General features: G+C 42.4%; 1 protein-coding gene across 6 annotated transcripts in view; it reads left to right on the top strand.

Annotated features, from left to right (window-relative positions):
- The first annotated feature begins 10,163 nt into the window (after positions 1 to 10,163).
- Tcf4 (transcription factor 4) overlaps positions 10,164 to 25,461 on the top strand; it is a 343,415-nt gene continuing 328,117 nt past the window's right edge. For 3 of the 6 annotated variants that reach the window (XM_087895929.1, XM_087895927.1, XM_087895924.1), the window contains exons 1-3: positions 11,371 to 11,581; positions 12,879 to 12,969; positions 14,733 to 14,805. In XM_087895929.1, the coding sequence (XP_087752055.1) occupies positions 12,898 to 12,969; positions 14,733 to 14,805 (145 nt within the window). In that variant the 5' untranslated portion in view covers positions 11,371 to 11,581; positions 12,879 to 12,897. Of the gene's footprint in view, positions 10,654 to 11,370; positions 11,582 to 11,863; positions 12,002 to 12,878; positions 12,970 to 14,732; positions 14,806 to 25,461 lie in introns of those variants that run through there. The other 3 variants (XM_087895926.1, XM_087895928.1, XM_087895925.1) reach the window with 3 other exon arrangements.

Below are 25,461 nucleotides of genomic sequence, written 5' to 3'. Positions count from 1 at the left end.
GTAGTAAGGAGGGCCTTGGACCTTTCATAAAGCAATGTGCCTTACCCTCTCTTACGATTAGATGGGGGTGGGGTGGGAGGGTGTGTGGAGGGAATGGGAGGAGGGGAGGAAGTGGGAATTGGTATTTTTTTAAAAAATATAATAAATTTATAGATGTTTGTATACACACACATACATATATATGTATATACACACACACACACACACACACACATATATATAAACTATTGGGTCTGAGACCCTGATATGACTGATAGTTTAACTGACGATTGAACAAATTGCATTGCCGCCAAGCCAAAGTCCTCAACCCCTTAGGATGTCAGTATATCCAAATCCTCTGCAGTGTTAGCAAGGAAAAGAGAATGGGCGCTGAGAATTTCCCTAAAGTGTTGACATTACCATTGTCTGTTTGTGGTTTCGGAGCTTTGTGGCCAGCCCTGCTGGTTCTCTATTAACGGACCAGAGAGAAAGTGTGTGCGGTGCACCGCTTCCCTTGGTGGATTCGCAGTGAAGAAGGCAGATTTGTGGTTTTATCAGCATTCACGGGGCTAAGGCCATTTGTTCATAGGTGCTGGGAAACAGCCCTTGATTAGTACACGGGAGAAGTAACCGAGGCCAACACCGTAAACAGCTTCCGGGATGATTGTACATGTGCTGCAGTTGTTAACCCACCACCAAAAATAGTTGGCATTTCTCTTTTCTCTGAGTTCATTTCTTAGGGATTAGCAAATTGGGGATGACAGGGTTTTGTACCAGCAACAACCTTTTCCTCATCAGCCAAATGTTTCCACTGTGAGAGAACATGGTTAGGGCAACCAGAAGATGAACCTTACAGCACCCATTGCTAAGTAAACAAAGTTATTTGGCAGGCCTAGAATTGGGGCTCAAAACAGTGATTCCACAATCTTTATTTAGCCCAAGGAAACAGAATTTTGTGGTTTTCTGTTGATCTTTAGGCAGTCTCTGGGGGCCTAAGGTTACTGAAGAAAATATTTTGAGTAACACATGTTCATTATTATTTAGTGTGTGATGGAGAGGTGTGTAACACCAAGTGTGTGTGAAAGTCAGAGGACAGCCATATGCGGTCCTTTGTGGAGTTTCCCCTTTTGCCTACGTGGAGATTCTGGGGACTAAATTCAGGTTGTCAAGCATGCATGGGAATGCTGTATTCTCTGAGTCATCTCACAGGCCAAGTGGTCTCTTGTCGATTCTGCTGGCCTTGGACTATAAGGGAAAGCTTCACTCACCCTCATGTATGATATATTTTTAATTTTTTGGCAAACTTCTCTTAAACTCCTTTATCAACTTCAACTGATAATTTGTCCTATTGACCCTCACAAACAATCCAGTTTCACCAGACATTAGTTTACAGGTTTCCTTGAAAGATGAGGAAAAATTCTAGAGCACCCATGGAGTTAATTGTTTCTTTGCTTGTTTTCCTGGAGAACCCGAGGACAAAATGTGAGTATTGGGGAAAAATGAATAAATATTAACTTAAAATGCATCATATCCCCCAACAGGGAAGGATGGCGCAGTCACGCTCACCTCTGTCTATTGTGACTCTGAGCTGTGGGTATTGCTGAACATATGGCAAATGATGTTGCCCACTGTTCGTCTCTCCCCTCCCTCCGAGATATGTGCAAAAGAGTCCATCAGCGTTTCTAGGGAGGGTTATATAATTCTATAAACTTACTAAATTTTCATATGTGAAAATGAATTAGATAGCGCCTTCCTAGCAATAGGAGTATATGTAAACAGTGTTATTGAGTGTGCATTATGAGTTAATTTAGCATAATTGTTATAGGAGATAAATATTCTCTAGTATTTCAATTGTCATCCATCCACCAAAAGGGCAAACGTGATTGAACAAATCATATTCTAATCAATATTGAGTCTGATTATTGTTTTATTTTTAGCCGGCACTTTTTTTTTGCCTTGAAAAATATTTACTCTGCTTTCATGGTGAATATTACATGTTATTTGGAGTGAAAATTTTATCTTTATTCCCCAAGCTTCAGTTGACAAACTAATTCTACAGGCAATATTTATATGCAAAATCTTTCTATCCTGTGTTCTTTAGAATAGTTATTTTTATTTGCATGATACAGCAGAATGATCATCTAATAGTTCAATAAAATTGGGTCAAGTGCCTACTTTGTGCAGTGACTTCCTTATGCATTGTGATGGCTACAGGGAAAAGCACAGGAGGACTGTACCTTCATGAAGCACTTGGTCTAGAAGGGTGGACCAAGGACCATCATTCAGGATCCGACATCCAGAGGCTACATGGTTTTCCAAACCCTTTCAAGGGAGCTGCTATCACCTCGGGAGCACTGGTCTCCTGGGGTGTGCTTTATAGCTGGAGATGATCTCCTGCTTTAGGATGGTAAGACATGATCCTTGTGATGTTTTTCTCTAGTCCTAGGGATGCCAAATATCTGTGCACCTGACTCCCCTTGAGACTGACATCAGCCCTTTGCTAAATAGATTTAGCCAGAGGCTGGGAGGCAGCCTGCGGTTATGAAACAGAGCAAAGTTAGCTATTAGTTTATTGACAGTGTTGAAAGGGAAGTGGCTGTCCATCCCATCTGCTGTAAGTATTTCCTACTCTCCTTTAGAAATATGTTCAGAAATGTATATTACAGGTTCAATGAATTCCATATTTCAAATTGCATAAAGAACTTTCAAACACAGCATAGGCCAAATAAAATATAAAGAGAACACATCATTACTACCTTAAGTGATAACTCATAGTTCACAAAGTGTGGATGCATTAGATTCTGTTTGCCACGCTCTAGAGTGCCGTGGTCCTTAGTTTTGTAAAAGATGGGATGATGGTTGTGAGTAACTCAAAGGAGTTGAGTTACAGCAATAGTTCCCAGTCAGGGTGACTTAGCCAGAACAAATTATACAGAGGCAGTTTTAGTTGTCACAAGTTGTGAGGTTCAGGAACACTACTGGCATTGGGTGGCTAAGGGCCTTGGGTATAACCAAGTAGTCTGCATTGCATAGAATAGCCTATACTTTCAAGATCATCTATCCATAAAATGTTCTTAGTTCCAGGACTCCAACCATGTGCCTATGACCACAGCACTGGCAAGGTTTCAATCTGGCATTTTGTTCTCAACCCAGTATTTTTTCTATCCCCCAAAGGGACAGCTTTCGACACAAATTGAACGTGGAAGTACAGCCCGTTACATTTTATGTTGTGTTCATTTTACTTCTTGTTTTCCTGAGCTACAGGGAAAAGGTGGAAATGATACCTTTAGTAGACAATGAAATGTTGCTATACTATAAAATTATTGCCAGCAGCTCTGGGAAGAATTTCAGCACAGCCCTCCTTCCTCCTGACTTCCTCCAAGTCTGTAATATCTGCAATTATATTTCTGTATAATAGAGGGTGATAAAATGCGACCGTGCCTCCCCATTTTAAGGCTGAACCACACAATATCTAGAACCATGCCGGAGAGATGGGAGGCAGGAATAAATGATTGATTAGCATGTGTATGTATTCTCAATTATCGACGGTAATGGCCCATGGATATAATGTGGATTTGCCAAGACTGCTGATAATCTAAAGCCCATTTTTTATTGAGATTTGGAATACAGAACATTATTTTAAAAGGAAAGTCATTGATCTAATAATTACCTTAATTTTGAGGTAAGCTACTGGAGTAGTTATTTTTAATTCCCCACATACACATCACTATGAGGCAGGAGCGGCATCCAAGAATATCCTAGTCCGTGGGGCATGCCAACAAAGATGAAGCACTGGAGCAGGTTGAGAAGAGGGGTGGATGAGAAGCCTGGGACACAGGTGTCGCAGAGCCAAGGGTAACAGAGTCAAGGACATGTAGAATGGGGCCTCCATCAGAGCTCTGATTTTGGCTCCTTACTCACGTCTCGAAAGTGTTTTGTGAAACACTTCATTTCCGTGCATCCCAGCTTCCTCAAATATGGCACAAGAATGTCTGTGCACTTGCCCTGTGAGGCTATCTTGAGAATTAAATGCATTTAACAATCTCCCCAGATTATCTCATGATTGCGTATTTCACTCATTAACACAGTTCCAGAAAATCCATGTGGAGTGATAGAAACACATGGGATGTCATCTCACGAAGAAACAGAAAAAACAACCATGGGCCGGTCGAGATCTCATTGGTCCATTTATGTTTTTGAAGTTTTCCATACCTAGATATATTAGAGTTCTGGCTGTGGTGAGAAACACTCTGAACTTGTTTTTCTTAATCAGGGAAAGTAGTCACTTCCCAGCTGAGGAGAACATTGGCGCAGAGGATCACTTCCAAACAGAATATAGGGTGGGAAGTGCAGCTTGACCTACACTTTGTGCAGTGTAGGTAAGGAGTCTCAACGTTCCCTCCCCACAAAAGTCCATGGCATGACAAGCAGGTCTGTGTGGGGGTCTGTGAGGCAGCAAGGGCGGGGTCTCACTGTGTCCTTCCCTTCTTGGTGTACTAGGAGTGATCAGAGACCCTTCTTTGTTGCGGTGGCATGATTGCATTTGAGGTCTGCCAACAGGGATACCCTCCAACAGTCCCACACAGGAAGGTTCCTAAAAGATTAAAAGCATAAAAAGCTTCCTAAATGAAAAAGACTGGGCTCACTGGCACGGCCGGACTGAAAGAGATAAGAGACCTAGTGTGGGCCAGATGTTGCTAAGTTACAAACCATTTGATCAAGGTTCCTTGACCCAGAGGCCATAGATGTCAATGGATATTATTGGAGTCCACGTATGGGTAGATCCGTGGTTTCTGTGGGGATCCCATCCGCTGGAATGTCAATACAGCCATGGGTAACCCCACGAAACTGTGTAAGGCCACCTGTCAATTGCGAAACTAGGATGGTTGCAGAAATCCCAGCCGGGTGAGCTTTAACAAGTTTCCAGATTACTGTGAGCCTACCCGACGTTTGGAAGCACTAAGTTGCTGCGGGAGGCTCTAGCCTTTCAGACTCGTCATTAGTAAGGCAAAAGACACAGACTGATTTCACAGACTGCTATGTCCACTGGTTTTATTAATCGGAAAATATTTGTGCCAGCCAGCCCCCTCGTGCACGTCCGCCATAGGCAGTGTCGTATTCACTGCGGCTCAGTCTCAATCAAGACTGCCCTTGACATTTCTATCATTTTGTTTTCTTTGCCAACACTTTTGCCTCAGGTCCTGTGAGAACAGTCCCTGACACAAAGTAAAAGCTGGGAAGCTGTTTACTGACTTTTCCTCCTCTCTTAATTTTATCAGCACAGCGGTGGCGAGCCGATGCCTCTTTGTTTGTTTGTGTTTGTCTGTTTGTTATTTTAACTTAGACCACGCTAAGGAAGCAGAGTAGAATCAGAGGGAGACTGCTGTGAGATTCTGGCTGGGCCTTCAGTCACTCCTTTTACCTCTGCACTCAATTAGTGAGATGACCTTGAACAGGCTATAGCATTTGGTTCTTGACATCCACGACTATAAATGGAGGCTTGGGTCTGAGTGCCCTCCAATGTCTGATCATTTTTGAAGCCAGGGAAGTCTCAATACTACCTTTCTTTTTAGACTCATGAAAGAGGAGTCAGATCTTCAGGCATTCTGCACTGACATGATGCTTTTACATTTCCTGGTAGCCAGATTTTGATTGTTCCACCAAAATACGCGACGTAAACAATTTAAAGGGGAGAGTAATTTATGTTGGCTTCAGCTTTCAGAGGTGTCATGTTGTGGTCCTTGGTTCTGTTGATGTCAGGTCCCTGAGCAGGTAAAGCATCAAGGTGTGAGAGCATGTGAGAAAGGCTGCATACCTTGTGACAGCTAGCAGGGCGAGGACCATAAGGGGCCTTACATAGCTCCTTCAAAGGCATGTCCCTAGTGACTCACCTCCTACTTTCCCTTACATCCTCAAAATGACAACATATTATGATCTGTTAAGGGATTAATGCATTGATAAAGAAATATCCCTCAAGAGCCAAACATTTCCCCCAAGCCCATCATCTGAGCCGATAGGAGACATTGTCTAATAAACCTGAACACACTAAATAGGACTCTGTCATTTTTCAAATCACTTCACACATCACGTGGTTGAAAGCAGGCATGTAAGGTATCTGGACACCAGCAACTTAAAGGCTAAGAAGCTGTGGAACTTGCCTAAGGTCACCAAATGATAGAAAAGGAAGTGCCCCGTGTACGGACCGTCTTGACTCTGGGTTTGGTGCCACGAATTAGGTAGTGTTGAGTGTGGACGTTTGCCTCCAAGAAAAAGGATTCTCTGCTTGAAGGAAAATACTTTGCGAGGGAGGGCAAGAACAGTCCTATCCAGCTGCAGTACCTGTGCAGCACAGCAATAACCAGCCTGGCAAGATAGATGCAAAACGGTGCAATGAGTGGTACCCAGATGGTAGTGTTGGTGGCCACTAAAAGCTGTCTAATTGGATTAAAGGCCCACTCAACACGAGGGAGATCATGCCTGGTACTGGAAACCAAGACTGCTTCCCAGGGTTGGAGATCATAGACCTTAGAAGAGAATCTACTACTGCCACTTTGCTAGACCAGAATAATTCCTTACTACATCCTAAATCTTATACTTCTACCAACAGAGAACTGTAGCTACCACGCATCAACAAAGACACCTCTAGTTAAAGCAAGTAGAGAGCATCACAGAAAACCACAGATGGACACAACTCAGAGATCAACAGGTAATAGGGAGCCTGGCCCCAGTGGGTGCATCTCCATCACAACTCCTGTACCTGTGAATCAGTGAACATTGCTGAAAAGGGGGTGGAAAGATGGTAAGAGCCAGAATACCAAGAAGTCTGCTGTGATGCAGTCTCTCCTAGAAGTGGCTGCATAAACAAGAACGGAGTGAGGTCAATATTCATGAACATGGTAATGTGGAGGGGGGAAATTTTTAGGCATCTCATCCCTAGACAACAAACTACAGGTAATTAATGGCTGCTGGAAGAAGGGTAACTTGCCCTCTCACAAGGGATGGATCCTCTTACTGGTTTTCCAATGCACAATGATTAGTTCTGAAACCATGTATGCACAAGCAACAAAAATGAACTGAGCAAGTTGTATATATATATGTGTGTGTGTGTGTGTGTGTGTGTGTGTGTGTGTGATACACACACTTATGTAATGATAACAATCAAAGACGCTACCAACTTGGAAAGGGCCATTGGAAGAGTTCAAGGGTATCTGTGAGGGTTAGAAGGAGAAAATCAAGGAGGGAAAGTAATATTATTCTTTTTATCATCATCATCATTATCATCATCATCATCATCATTATTGGTATTTTGAGACAGGGTTTCTCTGTATAGAATTTTTTCCTTGCCTGCCCTGGAACTTGCTCTGTAGACCAGGCTGGCCTTGACCTCACAAAGATCCACCTGTCTTTGCTTCTGAGTGCTGGGATTAAAGGTTTGCCCGGCACCACCTAGCAGAAAGTGATGTAATTTTATTTTAATTAAAAACATAATTTAAAATGTTAATGATAACATTGACAACACTGGAGTTTGAAGTGTGCCCAAGTCCAGTTACGGTCTTCTTCGTTAGGTGTAACAATCAGGAAAATTCTCAGAACAGCTCAGCTGAGGAAAGGCTGGACGGGGGGCAGTGAGTCCTCTAGATGGTGGGGAAATACACACACACACACACACACACACACACACACACACACGACAGTCAGGATTTCAGGATTTCATTGTCAACTTTTCTTTTGGAATTCCCAAGACCATTCTCTGTAACTAGAGAAGTTTTATCCATTTACTCGTGATTTCTGATTTCTAGAACCATGACACCCACATAGATCGGACTCCTTGGTACCCGCTCTGGCCAGCTGATCATAACTCATGTCTTTTTCACCACTCACCTTCACGGCTGTGTTTGGGGACTGCTTGGCTGGGGTTGGAAGGAATCTTGTGGCATCCACGAAAGTTTCTACTCTTTTAGAGACTAAATATTGGTGTGTTTGTACTCCACCTCCCACTCCTTTACTGAAGCCCCAGTGTGCTGGGAAGTGGAAGAAATTTCTTTGGGAAGCGATTCAGCTTAGATGAGGTCATAGATAGCCTCTAATTTCATGAGAGAAAGACACCAGAGTTCTCTTTCTGACAATCACACAAGAGCATAGCTGGAAAGAGCATAGCATCTGCAAGCCAGGAAGAGGAAGAGGAAGAATCCTAACTGAACCCGACCCTGGAACTGTGTAAAGTGAATGCATGGTGTTCAAGTCAGCTAGTATATCTCACCTTGTTACAGCAGCCAGAGTTGACTAAGACACACAGGATACACAGTAAGTTTTCTGGGGGAGTCTCTAGACCAAGGCAGCACCAAAAAGGTACCTACTACACCAACTCTTTTATTTCTAAACTTTACCATGTCCTCCCAAATACCCTTTTCTAAGGTGCCTCCGACTTCCATAAGTATAATTAGAAAGTACTTTTCATCTGACAGTTCAGGAAAAAAATAAAGACTAGCGCACTCACATTTGTCTCTTCATGTGAAGCAGGAAGCAGAGTTGCATGTTTCTTCTTGATCAAAAGGGGTCAGGAAAAAAAACACACACACTAGACTAGCAGGGTGTTTTTAGAACCCAAATTTGATCTTATCGGTGATTTCTGGACAGATCAGTTGCTTCCCTTGTATTGTAATTCAGGAGGGTGAATCTTCCAAACCTCAAAGCTAAGAGGGATTTTATGGGATTATCTAATCTAGCCTCTGCGTTTTACAGCAAAAGCCATTGGCATGGAGTCTTAGGTCACGGAGCTGATTAGAGGTAGAGCCAGTGGAATATATTTTCCAAGCCAATGTTTGTGATCTTTTCATTACATCATTTTTTCCGGAGCCTGCCGAGGCTTACTCTGGGAACCCGAGATAATGCTTGTGATAATGCAGCATAAAGTGGTGGCTAAATGTAAAATATTATTTTAAGAAGAGAATGTGGAATGGGGATAAAAGACTGGAGTCTTCATGTGTGAAATAACCCATAAATGTCCCAATTCTTGTCCTGTAAAAACTCACATATAAGCAAAAGATCTCAATTCTGTCCACCACTACATATTAGAATTAGAAACTAGAGACAAGGACATCCCCACTGCCAGGTGATTTGGGAATATGGGTGAATGTGGACTCTGGTCAGACTGCCTTCTAAGGTGGGCTCTACACCTTAATGTAGATATTGGTTTTAATTAGGAAAATTTATACCTTTTAATAAACTTCTCCTTTGGGTTGGGCTTTGCTATTGCACTTGCTTCTCTTGTTGTATATAGGTAAAGTAAAGAGGTGACCAGAGGTGACCAACATTCTAGCTTCATTCTGTGCATCAATGTAGCCTACATTTGTGAAATTCTTAGAACAATGTCTAGAACAGAATAAGTTTTCTATTGGGAGAATTGGACACTATTCTTTGGAGACCAGGGCATCTACAATCTCAAATGGCTAGGTTAGGGCTATCAGTGAATCATTAATGAATTAGCGATGCAAACAGGATTTTTGTATAGTGGTAGCATCACCCTTATCAGATATTTCAAGGTCTCCTTGTTTGCCGACAAGAAAACAGTTTTGAGAAGGTAATTGCTTGGTCAGAACTGGAAGTTGAGTGCATCATGGTTTATGGTATAAGAGTCATGTGAATCTTGCATCAATAAAAGAATTCTGCACTAATCAAGGTCTTTCACCCCTGGAAGCTTATTTAAAAAAAAAATAGAAAAAGAAAAGAAAAAAAAATAGGGTGGGCACCAAGGAGGAGGAGAGCACCCTGTCACTCTTCCAGTCCAGGATCACACTTGGCTTGGTGGCCTTTCCCCATACAGTCCAAGCCTGGCTGAAAAACCTGCATCCACAGCTGCCTGTGGCCCGCACGGCATCTTCCGGGCCTCCCGGCGAGTTCATTCCAGCTGCGGGAACGGCACTGGAGGCACAGATCAGGGCCGGACACGGATCCCGGCGCGAGGCGCGCTCTGGGGCAGGCGACCTGAGACCCACCCGCCCGCCCGCGGGGCCGCCCGCCCCGCTTCCCGGAGGGGGTGTGGCTTAGCGTGCCGCCATCTTGGCGGCCTCTCTAGGCGCTGTGTTTACCACTCTATGGTCGCGCGCTCCCGCCCCGCCCCTCCCCAGTCATTGTCTGGTGGAGCAGCCGCGGCCGCAGCGCCTTCTCTTTATAAGCCGCAGTGCCCGGATGTGAATGGATTACAATGTATCTTTCAGGGAAACCTATTATTATCAATGTGACTCCTCGGGGGAGTCAATGATGGTGTTGAGGAGGAGGAGGATGATGAGACGCCTCTAAACTTGGAACAAGTTTAGGACTTTGAAAGAGAAGAAAAAAAATACAACCAACAAGACTGAAGAGCAATTATAACTATCCTGTGTTGATTATTTTTTATAAACGATAAGAAAAAGTTGTTGGATTTTTTTTAAATGGTTACTTTTTGGGGGGAGGGAATTTTGTTACAGTTTAATGATGGAAAATGCAAAAGCCAGAGCCAGGTGCATAATCTTGTAATCTGTGGCTAACCCTGGAACAGGACTGACTACTACTTAAAATACTCTTTTGGGGGAATACACATGTGAGATACTAAGTACTTGCAGAAGATTTTTGTCTTTTTTTTTTTTTAAAGTCTCTTTCCTTGGAATATTGTGAGCATATTTGTGGCCATTGAAGGTAACGTTACAATTCGCTGTCAGAGTAAACTGTTTGTAATTGAACTGAATTTTTAGAATGTTGATCCCAATGTTTTATTCAAACAAAAGGAACAGCCTATTAAATAATTGCCAATGGGAAAACGTGTGTGCATGCATTTCGGTACGTACTCGCACATCTAGCAATACCAGGGTTGGGCAAATGTGTTTTTTAACATTAAAATAGTAAATGTTGCATATACTGGGTAAAGCACGCATGTTATTACGAAAAGATAATTTCAAAGCTTAATTTTTATCCTAAAAAGTAGTGTGAAAAAGTGTGTTTCAAGAGCATATAGGGCCTGTAGTGGTAAATGTCGAGTTGAAAACTTGAAGTGCTGCCGAGCGCGGACTTGGAGTACCTAGGAACTCAAGTGTAAAAACAAAACCATATTCATTCCCTAAAATTACCTTGTTTGTTTCCTTTTTAAAACAAAGTTTGCAACTATACGATTTAGTAAGTTAAGGGCGAAAGGAAGAAAGTCTGCGATTCAGGTTTCACCCCCAACGCAAAACTACCCAAACAAAATATCTCCCTAGGATGGGTTTCTGTATGGAAAAGAAAAATATTGTTCGTCTTGGCAAAGTCTTTATGCATCACGTGTATTTGCAGCAAAGCAAAACTTGCTTTGCAGTGTGTGTGAGTGTGTGTGCGCGCGCGCTCGTGTATGTGTGTGTGTGTGTGTGTGTGTGAGAGAGAGAGAGAGAGAGAGAGAGACAGAGAGACAGAGAGACACAGAGAGAGAGACACACACACAGAGACACACAGAGAGAAGTGAGAGGGGATGTAAACTCGAATCAATTTCAAAGTGCCTCCGATGGATGAACCCGGCAAACCCTGAACTGTTCAGGCTTCAGATTGTAACTGGCCATCTGAGGGGAAAAATGAGGTGCTGGGTGAATTTTCCTTGGTGGGTTTTATTTATTTATTTATTTATTTCGCGACGGGGGTGGTGCTGGGATTTTTTTTTTCTTTTCTGGGGTGGGGGTGTTTCCCCGGCAGCCTGGCCCGGAGCGCCGCGTCTCCCCGCCGGAGCCCCCCCACCCATTTCTTTGCTGAACTTGCAATTCCGTGCGCCTCGCCGTGTTCCCCCTCCCCCCTTCCCTCGTCCCCTCCCCTCCCGGGAGAAGAGAGTTGGTGTTAAGAGTCAGGGATCTTGGCTGTGTGTCTGCGGATCGGCGGCGGCGGCGGCGGCGGCGGGGAAATCGGAGCGGGCGCGGGCGCGGGCGCCGGCCGTTGGAAGAGGTGGTGGTGGCTGAGGCAGGGGGATAGACATGACCGCCGCCTGGGCGCCGGCGCTGCACCGGGAGCCCCTCGTCGCGCGCGGGCGGTAGGTAGCGGCGCGGCAGGGCCGGCTGGGCGGATGCGCGACGGGGCCGGGCCGGGCCGGGCTGGGCGACCGCGCTTGGGCTCGGGGGCCCCGTGGTCCCTGCTGTCCCTGCCGGGGTTCGGGAGCTCAGGAGCGACGGCGTCCTCTCCCCCGGCCCCCGCCCCCTCCGGGCCCGGCGGGCTCCCGGGCACAGCGCACTTTGCCAATGGGCCTGACTTCAATTTTTTTTTTCCTTCTTCTTCTTTTTTTTTAAACAACCCTTTCTTTCACAAATTAGGGGTGCGGGACAATTAGAGGACCGGAGCCTCCGCTCGGCTCCCCCTCCCAGGCCACCCCACCCCCTGTAGACGGGTTTGCACTCCAGGGACCGCTGGTCTTTAATTTCTTTCGAGCTACTTTGCAGGGCAGGGGGGAGTGCTGTGAGTGTGTGCGAGTGAGTGTGTGCGTGTGAGGGGGTGGGGTGGAGGGTGGGGGGGAAAGTTGAGACCGGTTCGTGCAGTAGTTTCTCTTTTCTCTGTGATCCATTCATTTCTCGCTCTACCTCCTGTTGCATAAATTGATGCGCTGAAGAGCGGCTATACCCCCCTTCTTTCCAGGATTTGGTTTTATAGTGGATTTTACTAGTTTGATCGTCTCTTTGGAAATACAATATCGCTATTTGTTTTTTTTTTTTTTTTGCTATTGCTGCCTATTCCATTAAAAAAAAATCAAAACAAAACCCAACAAGTCTCCCCCATTCCTCACTCCTTTCTACCTTAATCCCATCCGCTCCCATATCTCCCCACCCCTTCAACCCCCCAGTCTCCAAAAATCCGATTGTGTTTTCTTCAAGGATTGGGACTGGATTTTCTGATTGCGGTTATTTCCATGTTTCTAGGTTTGTGTGATTTGCTAAAATGCATCACCAACAGCGAATGGCTGCCTTAGGGACGGACAAAGAGCTGAGTGATTTACTGGATTTCAGTGCGGTAAGAAAGAACGGTGGAAACTAACAACAGCTGTGGAAAAAAAAAAAAAACAACCCTCCCCCAACACTTCAGCTAGAAACCCATAGTAATGTGAAAGACTGGGGTAATTTTTAAGTGACTGAATCCTTGGAAAATATGGGGGTCCTTTCCATTTGAGAAGCTTTTTTTTTTTTTAAACTAATTTTGGGATGTGAAAGACCAGAGCTCTCTCTCTCTCTTTTTTTTAAAGCATCTAATGACTTGCCTTGATTTCTTTACCTACCAATTTCTCCAGATAATGGAATCTCCAAGTAAGCAGAAAGGAAAATCAGAAGCCCCTTAAAAGTGTAAAGTCCATGGAAAACTTGGCCACATCTGAGCACAGAGTGAACTGCTAACTTTGTGCCCTACTCCACATCCTATTTATTTATTTATTTCCTTTAGAAATGAGAATTGGAGCCTAGAAGAGTCAGTTGCTGTAAAGTTGAGGCTGATGGTGCTGTGGTATGTTGGAAGGACCCATGGTCCTCCTGACTTCCTCCTGGCTGCCTCTTTTTTTTTTTTTTTTCCGGGGAGGGGAAGGGGGGAACTCTGGAAACTCCTATGCATAAATTGTGACTACATTCTTTAGAGTGTCTTGGACTATTTTATTTTAGTAAATTACAGTCTTGGAGTCAGCACTAAGAGGAACTTGCACACTTGTGGAGTTTTACGATTGCACTCCCTAGGTCCCTTCTCCATCCCCTTTTCCCAGGAGTTCCACAGGGCCAGGGGCATGGATTCAGTTTTCACGATGAGTTTGGTGTAAGATGCATTTGTAAGGCAAAAGCAAAAGAATCCACAAAACACACAAATAAAAGCCAAACCACCTTCTAAGTGGGGCCCTCTCCTGCTGCTCCTGCTGCCATTGCTGCTGCTGCTGCTGCTGCTGCTGCTGTTGCCGCTGCTGTTGCCGCTGCTGGCTGCCACGCTGCTCTTCTGGTAGACCCTGTGGAGAAATGGCTCTGGCAAGTTTTGCCAGGAAAGCATAATCCTTAGACAGCCTTGCAGCCCCCTTTCTGCTTGTCGCACTTTCTCCATTCGATCTTTTGCTTTTCACAGGCTCTGACTCAGGGAAGGTGTGTAAAATGCACCAGAGAGGAGGAAAAGAGAGGAACCAATTAGGGCTGAAATAAATGCTGGAGAGAGAGAGGGAGTGAAAGAGAGTGAGAGAGACAGGAGAGAGAGAGAGAGAGAGAGAGAGAGAGAGAGAGAGAAAGAGAGAGAGAGAGAGAGAGAGAGGAGAGACTTGCCTACATTGCTCTCATGTTTGAGCTGAAGTGAGAAGCTATTGCAGGTGGCATTTTTATTTTTATTTGGGTTCACGTATGACAGACAAGTCCTGTACATGATGGAAGTGGACATCGCCACGTTTATGTCCAAGGTTTTCAGTATAAAACAAACAACTTTTTCTTCTCCTTTGTCAAACCAGTGCTTTCTAGAGAGGCTGCTGTCCCCCAATCTATGTCTTGATAATGCCAAGGGGACTGTGTTCACAATGTAGAAGGACTGTCTAGCAATCTAAGTCACCCGAGGAGAGAGACAGAACTGTGGTAATGAGGGGGAGGAGGTTGGAATGAGGTGCCTGGTTTAGTTTTAAGTTGGGTGGCAATGGCGATCTGTTTCACCAAATAAAGCCTTAGCATTAACTCCAAGTTATTTATCAAGGCTGTGAAAGATCTTTGGTGGACTCTGAAGCCTTGGATGCCTTCTTTTCAACTGTGCTATCTCTTTGTTTCCTTTAGATGTTTTCGCCTCCTGTAAGCAGTGGGAAAAATGGACCAACTTCTTTGGCGAGTGGACATTTTACTGGCTCAAGTATGTGAATTCTTTCCTTGGTGTGAAGTTCAATGTCCTTACTTGTTTATTTACTCTTTGTGTGTTTTTGGCCCTGTTGACGTGTTCCGAGTTTTAGCCTCTGATACTGCGGTTATCTCATTTTCTATGAGCAGCAAACTTTTACAGAATGTTGCCTTTTTGCAAGTAAAGTGAGACCTCTCTCTCCACCAAGAAAGCCATATCGGGATTCCATCACTTAATTTAAAAGTGATTTTTAAAGATATGGTTGTAATTAAACACGTGAACATAAGACTAATGTTAATAACATGGGAAAAGATCTATGTTGCCTATTTTAAAGTAGAGGGGGGAAATTTAGCTTTCATAAAAGGGGAAATAATAGCAGTTATTAGGTTCTGTATACAATTAACCATTTCAAAGAAAGGGGCACTGAATTTTTCAGACAGGTCTGTAAATAGCCTCATGCTAGTCTGAGAGGCTAAGAAGAAATTCATTTATTGTTAAAATACCTTGTGGATGCTTGAGCTGTTTGGTTTTCCCTCCCTTATCATTGACTTATGCAATGAATTTAATATTGCAGATTTAAAGAGTCTTAGCATTTTATACATGAGAATTCTTTGGATGATGCTCCCACAAAAAGGCCGCGGTATTCACAAAGGAGTCTGTGTGCACAGTGATTATCTGGCATCTGAGGAGGAATTTTTAGTATAGGACTCTGAGTGTCTCTTATTAAAAGTGGGAGCTGAAAATGTGAGATTTCTGTACAGTGTATTTGTTTTTTGTTTTGTTTTGTTTTTTTGTTTTTTTGTTTTTTTTTTTTTTGGCCAACCAGTTTTAAACAAGGAGTCAGTACATTGTTGCCTGATACCCTTTAGGTCCAGGGTTTAAATCCACTGATGCCTGTTAAGTAGCTGCAGGATTTTCGAGTTCTGGCCATGGTAAAGAACAGGCCACGAGTCCACACTACTCTTAAGTCAGGCTGGTAAATGTTGACATCTTCTAGCTCTGAGATGCCACTGTGCTTGTCTGTCAGCTGTGGATATAATTTTTCTGTCTTTTCATCTGGTGCAGTAGCAGCCAAAGAAATCTTGTTGACCTGATTTGTATGATTTATGTATTTTTATAAAATGCATGTCTCTTAAAGCTTGCTGGTTTTAAAGTAAGTTACCTCTCCTGGGTCCTATAAGTTTAGGGGATTTTTTTTTCTGTTTAATATGCTTTACAAAGTATGTGATGCCTCCTATGGTTTGACTTTGGCCTTTTCAGGGTCTTTGATGCAAAGTGCCAGTGACTGTATGTTTGCTTTACCGTGTGAATCCCGTGACTGGTTCCATTTTTAACAAAATGGTATCAGTGTTACATCTTAGAGATTTCTGTACAGTCTTCTCTATACAGCTCTTAAGACAGACAATAGTAATAGGAATGCTTGAAGTGGCGATGATGACAAATGTCTGCTGTAGCCCAGGTAGTCTTTCCTGGAGACACCATCAAAATACTCACTGTATGTCTGACAGTCATTTTCTTCATGTTTTACTTAAGAAATGTGTGTACAGTTGAAATCTGACTAAAGTTGATGTTAGGCATGCCCAGAGACTGGCTGCTCTTAAAGTTAGTGTAAAATGCTGTTTACACTGCTGGAAAGCTGGACACATTTGGAATAAGTTAATGTATTACTTTAGATATGATTTATTATATTAAGATGTATTACAAGTATGAAAAATGTTAACTTTTAAAAGACAGTTGTTTTAACTTCAGCTCATGTTCTGTGTTCCTGTTCAGTTAAAGTCCTTGCTGAAGTGCTGAAGTGTTTGTAGACAGGATAGGATGGATGAGTTGAGTATGTACTAATTCATTTTGGTAAGTGATCCTATATCAAAACTTTAGCTGATCAGACAATGGTGTGTTTGTGTGTGTGTAGGGGTGTATGTGTGTGTGTGTGTGGGGGGTGTTTATGTATACATAATCCCAGAAGGAGACTTCACTCCCTGCTGAACGGTTAGGATATTTCTGGTGAATAGTCAGAGATTATCTTCAAGGTGTTGAACTTTAAAGCTACCTGGCACTAGTAGTGCGGTTTTCAGGACCAGATGTTTACCTTGTAAGGATAGAAAGGGTAGGGTTCTTTTATCCTGCCTGCCTGATTGAGAATGCAGGCGTTCATTGCTAGCAGGGGGATGGTGGCTGGAACACAGAGGCTCCAGAGTTTGGTTCCCCATCTATTAAGGCTATCAGAACACATGGCTGCTAGTTAAGAACAAGGTTTGTATTTCTATAACAAGAGACATGTGTCTCTTTTAAAGCATGATTTTAAAAAAAATTATGAAGACTGCACTTTGCCCTTTTAACTGGAAGAATGAATGAGAAAACTTTGGATAGAGGAATTATTTTCTAAAGTAACTTCAAGTTCATATTCATTGTCCTGAGTGGACTCAGATATGACTTTGAAACTTGGATTCAGGGAAAAGAGTTCTGGACCATAAATAAATAATCCCAGTTTGAAAAATCAGTGCTGTTTTTTTTTCTTTTGTTTTCTTCAGTAAGGTCAGGTGATATTTCGTTCTTCAGGCTCCCAATAGCTGTTGACTCCTTAATACGTAATATTCAGTGTGAGGACGAAGAGTGTGGCTGGGTTCCCTTTAATCTTCCTTCCACAAACATGGCTTCTCCTCCCACCTTAAGGAATGGGGAGGCTGCTGGGGCAAGTGGAGTGTAACCTGAGCTCCAGGCTGACATTCCCAGGGAGCATTTTTCACATGAAAGGCTTTTGTCAACCCAGGAAAGGACCAGCAGTTTTTGTTTGATGTTTGCAGGTGTTCCCAGAATGCAGTAAAAACTGTTCAGCCAGGATGGACCAGAGCCTCCATGACCTTAACTGGTGGCTCTGGGATTATGTTTAAGGAGTAGCTCTAGCCTAGAGGGTAATGTATACAGAGCAACCTGATATCTGCTATAGTATTGATCTTAAAATGAACTAAAAGCAGCCACAGGCCTGCATGCTTGGAAAATTGTTCCGGTTAAAGAAAAAAAACAAAAAACAAACAAACAAAAAAACACCATGGTTGGGGCACCCAAAGAAAGCAGCTCTGTGTTAGGGTGGAGTAGAGGCTTAATTTTCTGACCTAAGAAATGTGTAGTTTATTTGATTATGTTTGAGGCTTCTGGGAACAAAAGATAAACATACTGGAGTTTGGCATCATTTAAAAAAAATCATCTTAAAGTTGACCTACTAAAATGATAATGTACTGAAGAACTTGTTAGGTCAGCCTTCTTGGCTTGTTTCGCACATGTGAACGGTGGGTCTGTGGATCATCCTGCAGTTTGCTCCTTCAGTTTAAAAGTGGAGGAGTCTTTTCCCGCTGTAGTTGCTTAGCTCTTAGGTGTTCAGCAGTTGGTAAAGATTGCCAAATACACGGTGTTAAAACAGTTAAGAGGAATGTCAAAGCACATCACCTCTCTCTCCTAAGCCAGTTTTGGAAAGGGGAAAACAGTCCTTGGCTTTCGTGTCAGTCAGCTCACCTGTGTCCCCATGACACCAAAATGAAATGTCAGTTGATCAAGTCATCGAGGGGGGAAAATCAACCTCATGTGCACTTTTGTATGATAGAGGGGAAAAAAAACAATTCAAGTTGCCTACATCCTGTATTCATTTCTTCCTGTGTCAGTGTGGATTTTTTTTTTTTTTGATGGTTGTGGAAAGGAAATTGGTTTTTCTTAAAGGTGTGTATGGAGGAGATGCTCCCTATTTTCCTTCCTCTGTGTGTGTGTGTGTGTGTGTGTGTGTGTGTGTGTGTCTGTATGTGTGTTCTGTGTTCTATACATCCTAGTCTGGTACAGTCTATGGTGGTTGTAAAAGTTTTTACACAGACTGGGAGCTTTTAATAGAGTTTGAATAAGTCTAGTAGCATCAGGCTTGTTATAGTAAAGCCCCAGTATTTTGAGGGCCAGCCCCGGAGAAACATAGGACCTGGAGCCTCCAGTACACAGCTGCGGAACTCAGGAGCCTGAGTGAGGGGCGTCCTTGCTGTCCTTTGTTACTATCGACAGTCAGCGTTGATTTGCTGTCTATGGTCCTGCAGACCGTTTATGGGAGAGCGCGTTGGCTTTACCACTGTTTTTCTCTCCTTTGTCAGACATAACGGGGTTTCAGGCTTGGTGTGCTGTGTGCCCTGGAAGTTCTGCCGTTTGCTCACGTGCCCTCTGAGCTCTTGGCTTAGGTGTGGAACTGTTTTAGATTATTGATTGTTCTCTCCTGTCTGGTGTCCCCTGTGCTCCTTCTTTTGGAGCGCTGGGCAGAATCCGTGGGAGCCCGAGTGAGTGCTGCTTCTGTGCCAGGTGCCATGCTCTCCGCTGTGTGTGCATTCTGGTTCTAGTCCTCTCAAGCCCTCAAGGAGATGCAAACATTCCCATACCCAGTTCATAGGCGAGGAAACTGAGGCACGGAGTTCTTAAACGACCTGTTCTCAAGGCAGTTAGTCATGAAATTAGGTTTACATTCAGGCCTGCCTAGACCCAAATCTTTGCAACCTTCACACATGTGTGCACACATTCACATAGGCACACATGCACACCAGCCCATATGAGCCCATACAAAGGCATCAAGAACCAGACAGTTCGTATTCTTCAAGATTATATGGCTATGAAATATAATATTGAGGCCTGACATGGAATACTATGTATGATCTTGTATATGTATTCTATGTAGAATAGAAAGATTTAAAAAATAACATATTTAAGGGAATGCTACAAACCATACCTACTAATTTTCCTGCCTCAGTGTCCAGAATAAGTTACCATTTTAAGTTATGATGGATTTTCCATGTGAGTTAGTATATTGTTCTCACATGAGCACATTATTTTTGCAGAGAAAATATATCAGAAATTTTAAAAGTTGTGCTTTCTTTCAATGGGCAATCAGCAGCTATGTAGGCCAAGTAAAGGCATTTCCCATTATTTTTGTGTAAATAATCAGACCTGGAATTGCAGCAACCCAGTGTGGCCTATTAATATTTGAACAAATAAGGCCCTCTTATATTTAAATATAAAAAAGCTTGCAGTTCATTGTTAAGTCTTTGGAATGGAATTCAAGTAAGTTCTATAATCCTGAGTTCATCTGCATCACTAAGATAAACAGTTTGGGAGTTTTGATATGTCTATTACCAGACATGTGCTTAACGTGTTAGTTTCCTAAATTCAGAGGGAAGAATGGGTACTCTATTTGACACTGACTTAAGTAAATAAAATGCATTAAACAAGCATGGAGATCCAAGAACTATTGAGACTGAAATGCTTAGCATTTTCGGCAGCATCAGCAAATTATCCTTCCCCTACTATTGTAATGAGGAAATCACTTAAATAACAGATGAACAGCGAAGTCACATAAACATATATAATAGAACTATGTAATGAAAGTTTATGCTGTTAATTGCTTGAATCTGTCTTAAATGCTCAGAATCATGGAGCAGTAGAGACTGTCATATAAACAGTTTTGTTTGGAGCCTAAAATTATTCCTTTTTTGCTTTCATCTGCTATGATAAACAAAGTAATTTTGTAAGCTTTACAGATAAAACATTTACTTCTAATGGTAAACTCCGTTTTATACTGGGAGTTTGCAACCTTGGCCAGGGCATGGAGTAGAGCCCTGATGCCCTCAGGTTTGTGATCTCTAAGGGTGAGGGTTAGAATGTTATTTAGATCGGTTCCCATAATCCAAGAGAACAGATCTCAAGTTGCCTCATAAGGAACCTGGTGTATTTTGAAATGTTTCTCAGTTTACAGGTCTTGAACAAAAATGCTCTTGGTTAAGCCTTTAGAATCTGTATGTGTACTGGTTAAATCAGATTCTTATAGAGACACAGCATCAAATAAGGGCCAGGTAGTAGAAGAAAAATCCCGTCTTGCTTAGTTTTGTATTTTATGAGCTTTTTTTATGACCAGGTGTTCTTCCAAGCTAATTAGATCATGCTAAGTATTAGAGAAGGGAGAGTGTGTCCTAGGCTTTTGTGAAAGGTTATTTTTGTTACAGGTTTCTTAATTACACTGATTTAAACATTTCAAAGTTGGCCCCCAAATTTCTAAACTTCCATGGGAGTTATCCTCTTCCACATTTGCCCCATTTAGACTCCGTGTAAGTTAAGTATCTGGGTAGATGCTATTGATCACAGCTCTTTATGCTTAAGGGAAGCATTAGATGGGTGACACTTTGGGCTTTCAGGAGCATGTGCTAGCACTTCGTTATAAGAAGTGGAAGTGTACAGATACATGCATTTATTTATATTAGACCCCCAGCAATGGCAAAACCACTGAAGAGGTTGTTGTATTTATTTTCATTTCAAAACCAAATAAAGGGCCAGTTAATCAGCATATCAAATACCCAGGTGTGTTTAAAATCGGTTCCTGGGGATGGATTTTAGGCCTGTAAGAAAGTATTTTTTTTTTTTAAAGGTGCAGCCACTCAATTGTTCAGATGGCTGCTTTTGTACTTTTGTGTGACAATTAACATGTAATGAATGACTTTCCAGACTGCCATTGGTGGTAATTACTATATGTAGTTTATTAGCTGCAATCCATTGTTGGATGTGCCCGTATTGATTTGTTTTGCAAACAACCTTTCACATGTGTGGCAGTATTTATACATTGCTTTGTAAAGAACCTGTTTCATTTGCTGACGTTGGCGCTGCCTCTGGAAACTTTGGCTTATACATTCTTATGTGGTAGGGCGCCCCTTTGATCCCTCGTCCTAGGTGAGTTGTAAAATTCAAGCCCTTTTCACACCAAAAGGCTTTATATTCTGATCCTTGGAGAACCCTAAAGAAAAGTCACACACCGTATCTATTTAGCAATTAAATAATTTATGGAAACTTAGGTTTACCGGAGGATTTAGAGATGTTCTATTTTATGAGGAAGCATCAAGATTTTGGGAGAGAGCTAAATATCTCTTCCCCAAATCATACAGTTGGTTGTGGCTAACACAGGGTATAAATATACATGTCCCAACCCTCTACTCACAGTGGTGGTACTGCTATTAATTAAGGTTTGGCCCTCTCAGTTGTTATCAGCTATATATTTTTCCAATGCAAAATAAAAGGCATATAATCTACCATTTCTGAAAAAAATAATAAAACTGAGATGGTGCTAGATGGACATCATAATCGGGCTCGCTTGTCATCGCAGGGTCTAATTTGGCTCAAGCAGTTGACGAATAACTGTTAAAATGTATTGTGTTATTAAAAATAACATAGTAAGACCCATGATTAAATATCAGGGCTGTAATTTAATCTTGGGGGTTCTGGTGCTGTTCATAAACCATTTGGCTTTTTTTCTGTAGCGGATGACGTCAGAGTGCAGCTTGATTGAATTATGACCCTGGTGGCAGGGCACCTGCCTGTGCTTACTTCATGGCATGTCAGCATTTCCATTACGAGCTTTTTTTTCCCTGACATTTTTAACTTTGAATAGTTAAACTGGTCTGATGGTTGGCGTATAAACTTTCAGCCCCTTGGGAACAGACTATTTTCTCAATAAAAGAGAGAAGGTGGTGACAGAGCCCCATTATGGAATACCTTATAGAATGTTCTTCCTTGCTTTAATCTTCCATTAATTTAAACATTCCCTTTTGGGGTACTTAGCCGAATTGCAAGACCTCCAAATGGAAGGTTCTTAATCTCAAATTTCCCAAACCGGGGCTTAACTACAAAGTCCTTAAAGAACGGCCAAATGAGGAAAGGATGGAGCATCTCCGGTGAATGTGGGAGCGATAGCTCTGCCCAGCCTCGTTTTCATATTCTGTAAAATGCAGAACGGCAAGGCTCGAAAAACATGCAAATTGTTGTTCTCTGTCTGGAATGGCTTCTGTAGTCCCTTAAGTTCAGTAAAGTTCAATAATGCATGGTTAGAAAGGTGTATTTATTTCTGTCCCATCCCAAGATGGTGGTCGAGCTGCTGGAGCTACACCCCTTGGGTTTTAGTTATGTTGGGAATGGTCAGAAGATGCTGCTTCTATTTACCTGGCTTGCTTTCTAGCCACCTATTTTAGTGCTGACAGGTGGCCCACCTGATGACTTCTTTAGTGTATGCTGAGTTCATTCCCCTCCTTGGCAGTTGTAAGGACATGGAAGACTTTGTGGGAGAAGGATATATCCAAACGGGTCATGGAGCCCAACAATAAAAAAAAAAAAACACAGAAAGTGCATATGAAATCAGCTTACATTTTTCAGAATTCATAAGCATGTATCAGCTTTTAAAGAAAGTCATTTGTCTGATTTACTTATCAACAAGGTTTTGCTATGTATCCCAGGCTGGTCTTGAACTTATGATCTACCTGCTTTTACGTCTTCAAGCCTGGAACCTCTACACCTGGGCTTGCGATAGTTTATATAAATAGAAATGTATTTCTTTTTTCATTTTTAGCTTTTGAAAGCTTATTTCTTACCAGATGCTCTTGCTGTTAAAAGTTTCATGAATACGTTGATTTTGATCCTGAAAGAGGGTTATGTTTCGGGGCTAAATTTTTATCCAGATGATAGTGAACCAGGAGCAGAGGGAAGAAAGTATAGATGGGCTCTTGGAACCCACCCTGTAGCCGGTCCTTGCTCTGCAGTTAGGTTCAGCTACCATCTAGGCACACATGACATGGGATGATCTTCAGACTTTAAATGGCAATATTTTTCTTGTGTTTTTTTTTCCCCAACGTTGAATTTCTCAAGGGGTGTAACAGAATAAAAGCCAGTGCCTTCAAAAGCTTTAGTTCTTAATGGATAACATTGGGTGTGGAAATTGAAGTTTTTGATTTTTCAAAATTTTTGATGTGAATTATTAGTTTCATACTCTTCCTATGATATTCAAAGTGGAAATTTTTTTCTTGATCCCAAATGATAGCTCCTTTGGAGAAAATTATTCATTAAACTAAATTCTGAAAATCTGGCAGTTTTTTTTCAATGTTTGTTCCTCAGAAGCTGTTTCATATTTCTAACGTGATAGAACTTTAAAGCCTGTCTCTTAAATTACAAAAAGCAACATGAGCCCCGCCAGCATAATTCAGGAGGCATTACACCTGCTCAGAAAGAAAAGCTACAGATTTAGAACGTTTTAAGATCGCAAAAGTTCATCATCTTTTTTTATTATCATTGTCACCATCATCACTGGGGACACATAGCATCTGGGTCAGAGCTAGCAGGAAAATGTAATAGTTATGATTACCATGTAGTAATTCACGGATATATTTATTGCCGTGTAGTAACTCATGAGTACATTTCAAAACCTACCTCAAGGATAATATCATCCCAGCCCCAATTTACATAACGCTTGTGAAAACGCTGTGAAGGAGCTGGATTCTTCTTTGAATAGAGCCCATTCCAGTTGTGTCACAAGCAGGAAACATACACATATGTGCATGTGTGCACCTTTCCTTGCCCCAAGGGTCAGAGATGAAAATGTACCTCTGTGACCGCGCTCAGTGGAGCAGGAGCTTCCAGTTAACAGTGGCTGCAGATTCAAGTGTTGGTTGAGACTGGTTAAGGGAGAACTTACTAATGAACACTTGGGTAATCTACAGAGTACAAAGAAAATAAAATCTTCCAAAGGTGTTTCTAGGTACACTTAAGAAATTCTGTTGAGATCTTATGTATTTTTATCTTTTCTTCCCTTTTTAAAATAATAAGGGGTTTATACTGGGAATACTTTGCACCCCATAATGTTAATCTCATAGTAACTTTTTTCTTTTAAAATTTGTTTGTTTTGTGTGTACTCGTGATGTGTTCGTTGGTGTGTGAATGGAGGTCAGAGAGTGACTTTGTAGAGTTGGTCCCGGTTTTCTGTGGACTCTGGGTATGAAATTCACGTCACTCAGGTTAGGGAGCAAAACCTTCACACACTGAGTGCGTTTGTATTTGGTCAGTTTTAAACATGCTAAGATCTCCTGGGAAGACAGAACCTCAATTGAGAAAATGTCACCATAAGATTGGCCTGTAGTCAAGCCTGTGGAAGATTTTCTTGGTTAATGATTGATGTGGGAGGGCCCAGCTTGCCTGAGTGGTGCCCTGCCTGCGCATATGGTCCTAAGTTGTGTAAAAAAGTTAGCTGGGTGGTGGTGACGCAAGTCTTTATCCCAGCACTCGAGAAACAGAGAGAGGTGGATATCTGTGAGTTCAAGGCTAGCCTGGTCTACAAGAGCTAGTTCCAGGACAGCTCGGGCTGTTACACAGAGAAAACTTGTCTCAACCCCTCCCTGCAAAAAATAAATAAAATAAAAATAAAAACTAAATAAATGAATACATATATACATACATATATACGTATTTGAAAAGCGAGTTGATAGTTGGTAGCTGGGTGTGGTGGTGCCCACCTTTAATCGCAGCACTTGAGACAGTGGTAGGCAGATCTCTTGAGTTTGGGGCCAACCTGTTCTGCAGAGCAAGTTTTAGGACAGCCAGGCCTATACAGAGAAACTCTGCCCTGAAAAAAATCATCTCCAAAAAACAACCAATCAACTAGCCAACTAACCAATCAACCAGCCAAACAAACAAAGCAAAATCAAGCTGAGGAAGCCGTGGAGAGCAAGCCACTAAGCATCATTCTGTGGATTTGGCTTCAGTTGCTGCCTCTGGGTTCCTGCCGTGAGTCCCTGCCCTGACTTTCCTTCCTGATGGAACTGTAAATGTAATCTATAAGATGAAATAAGC

The sequence above is a fragment of the Myodes glareolus genome, chromosome 13, assembly GCF_982192425.1.
Source record: "Myodes glareolus chromosome 13, mMyoGla1.1, whole genome shotgun sequence".
NCBI classification, from domain to species: domain Eukaryota; kingdom Metazoa; phylum Chordata; class Mammalia; order Rodentia; family Cricetidae; genus Myodes; species Myodes glareolus.
Note: the sequence above shows the minus strand (reverse complement) of the source record. Positions and strands in the feature narration are given on the sequence as shown.